The following is a 2,952-nucleotide window of genomic DNA, read 5'->3' on the forward strand; positions in this document are numbered from 1 at the left end:
AATTTGGGGATTTCTAGACCCTGAAGTTATTCGTAGGGCGACATGATGTAATAGTGCGAACTAGTTCCGGGGGCTCATGAAGGGCGAGGAGTTGCTCTTTTTGCAGGAATTTGGTGATTTTGGTGCCAAAGAAACCAATAGATCTTCAACCCCTCTCATGAATGTAATGAATGCCAAAGTGGCGCTTAATGCAAAAACCATTTCCGAGCAGTGTAACCTCAACAACCTCCGATCTCTTTATCAAATTCAGAACCAAGGAAGAATTTGGAATTCTACCCCCTCCATGTATCGTTAAAATTAACTGTAATGCTACCGTGTTTCCTTCGCAAAACATAGTCGACTTTGGGCGTCTGAGGGATTGAGGGGAATATAGGTTAAGGATTATTCTGCTCCGTTCCTTCTTGTTTAGAGGAATCTTGTACTTACTTGGAAATGGTTTCAAAACCGTTATATGTGAAACAGATTCCATACACGTGTTCCTCTCTGCAAAACCAGCCTGCTTTCGCCACAAACTAAGACATCAATTTGGTGGTTATGATCCAAGAGAGCTTAAGTCAAATATAGGAAGCTCATTCCTATATAGACATCAATCCAAGATCTGAAAGAGACTGTTTTTTCACTGGAACATCACGGATGAAGCTAACACTAGATAGTGGTGGTTTGTCAGTAACAAGTGACAAGTTTATGGTAAAGTTTAAGGCTGCCCACATAAGAATTTAAAGTTTTCAACAATCTATTATCAAATTGAAACATGTGAGAGATGATGAATATTCACATAACTACCAAAAATCTAACTACATGCTACAACTAATGAAACAACCACCAGGAATATGGCATAAAATCCTATTTAAAAGTAATAAGGGGAAAATAGAACTTAATCTTTTAAGGAACAGCACAATGTGACAAAAAAGTTTCTAAGAATCATCATCGCCAGCAGCCTTGGACGAAGTTCCGGTCTTCTTAGGAAGCAAGAGGTTGTGGATGTTGGGCATCACACCACCGTTGGCAATTGTGACATCTCCAAGAAGCTTGCTTAACTCTTCGTCATTTCTAACCGCCAATTGAATGTGACGTGGCACAATTCTAGTCTTCTTATTATCTCTCGCAGCGTTGCCAGCTAACTCAAGAACCTGAAAATGCCATAATAACATCTAACAACTTCAGAAACCCAAATATTCATAAATTCGAGCTCAGCCCTAAATCTGAAACATTAAGCCTAATTATAACAACTTTTAGTTGACCAACATGGTTTAAAATATAAAAAAAAATGACCTCGACTTAGCCCAAAAAAATTGACTCTCTAACGTTACTTTTCAGAAAAAAAATCCTACACGCTAAACATTGCCTAAAAGGAAATGTCTTAACCCCAATTAGAAGATTAACATTGAATCATGAAACCCTAGATTCAACATCGAAGTTGCAAATACATATGAAAAATCAAAGGAAAAACCCGATCAGGAAAGAATTGAAAAGATGAAAATCTGCAATATTTAAATTCATAGCAACGGAAATCCAAACTACTGGAAATTTCGACAAATCTCAAAACCCTAGAAATTAACAAGGTAAGCCAAGAAATTAAAGACTTAATTGAAACCAAGCAAAGGCAAAATTACCTCGGCGGCTAGGTATTCAAGGACGGCGGCGAGGTAAACGGGGGCGCCGGCACCGACACGTTCGGCGTATTTTCCAGCCTTCAGGAACCGGGCAATACGACCAACGGGGAATTGAAGACCGGCCTTGCTGCTCCGAGAGGTGGCCTTCTTGGCGTTGCCAGATCCTAATGTTTTGCCTCGACCCGCCATTAACGAAGGTTTGATGCTTTGGTTTAACGGAAAGAGAGTGATCCTTTGAGCGGTTAGCGAGAGAGAATATTAGTGGATGAATGAAGGTTTAGGCGGTTGCGACATTTATATATAGCACGTTGTGTGCGACTGAAGTTGTGGCCAATCAAATTGAATGACGCGGATCGTGCTTTTACACTATCAGATGGGTGCAATGTGGACGGTTGAGATAGGGTTTGGGAAGTGACTGAATTGACGAAAATGCCGCCAGACTTTTAATCTTTTTTTTCTTAAAAGGTAAAAAGTTTGAAATCTTTTTCTAAAAAAATATATTTTCTTTGAATAAATTATCTAAATATTCAATCAACAGGTAGTGTTTGTTTTGAAATAGTAAGACAATCTAAGGGACTGAAATTTAATATCATATTTTTTAATTTAGATATTGGTACTAATATTTTTGTCTTTATCTCCAAAATTTTAATATTTTAATACCTCCAAAAAGTGAAGACACAGGGGACTAAAATTTTTAAAGATAGAGACTAAAATTTTAATAATATTTTATACTTAAAATACTCTTATTTTAATTAATTAATTCTAATTTTATTTTTTTTGTAAATTAAATTAGAGTTTCATTTTTATTTCAATTTCTATCTTTCATCTTGTACCAAACAAAATACTAAAATTTATTTTAATCTTTGTCTTACTATCGGTCTTAATGTTTTCTATTTCTCTCTCCACCAATCGCTTTAATGTACTAATCAGTTGTCAATTTTTTGAAATTACTAATTTATATTTACCTTCTCTTAAAAGACAGCGAGTAACAGGAGCAAAAATAATAATAGGAGATAGTTGTAGTAGTGTACACAATTTTTTGGATCGTCTTTTATGACTACCACTGTTAGTACTACGTTCTTAGACATTACCAAGATCTACTAGTGTTTTGTGCTATTCATGGGTGGCGTTTACGTTAGTTTTGGTCGTAATGTACGGACACTAATACGGATACGAAATACGATTAGATACAGAATATAAAAACACATAAATTTAAAATTTTTATATGAAATAGATACAATATATATATATATATATATATATATAAATAAAGTATTTTTTAGATAAATTATAATCATGTTTTAGTATTTTATTGATATTAAAATATAAATTAATTTTT

General features: G+C 34.8%; 1 protein-coding gene across 1 annotated transcript; it reads right to left on the reverse strand.

The window, feature by feature from the left end:
• On the reverse strand, window positions 710–1,903 carry LOC107630130 (probable histone H2A.1). The gene is made up of 2 exons (XM_016333183.2): window positions 1,614–1,903; window positions 710–1,130 (listed from the first exon to the last, which is right to left on the reverse strand). The coding sequence occupies exons 1-2, from the start codon at window positions 1,800–1,802 to the stop codon at window positions 915–917; spliced, it is 405 nt and encodes a 134-aa protein (XP_016188669.1). The 5' UTR covers window positions 1,803–1,903; the 3' UTR covers window positions 710–914.

Source organism: Arachis ipaensis, chromosome B03, assembly GCF_000816755.2.
Source record: "Arachis ipaensis cultivar K30076 chromosome B03, Araip1.1, whole genome shotgun sequence".
NCBI classification, from domain to species: domain Eukaryota; kingdom Viridiplantae; phylum Streptophyta; class Magnoliopsida; order Fabales; family Fabaceae; genus Arachis; species Arachis ipaensis.

Coding starts and splice junctions, on each gene's coding strand:
- LOC107630130 (XM_016333183.2), bottom strand. CDS start 1,802: ATGGCGGGTCGAGGCAAAACATTAGGATCTGGCAACGCCAAGAAGGCC. Junction 1,131..1,613: donor TTGAATACCTAGCCGCCGAG/GTAATTTTGCCT, acceptor TGGCATTTTCAG/GTTCTTGAGTTAGCTGGCAA.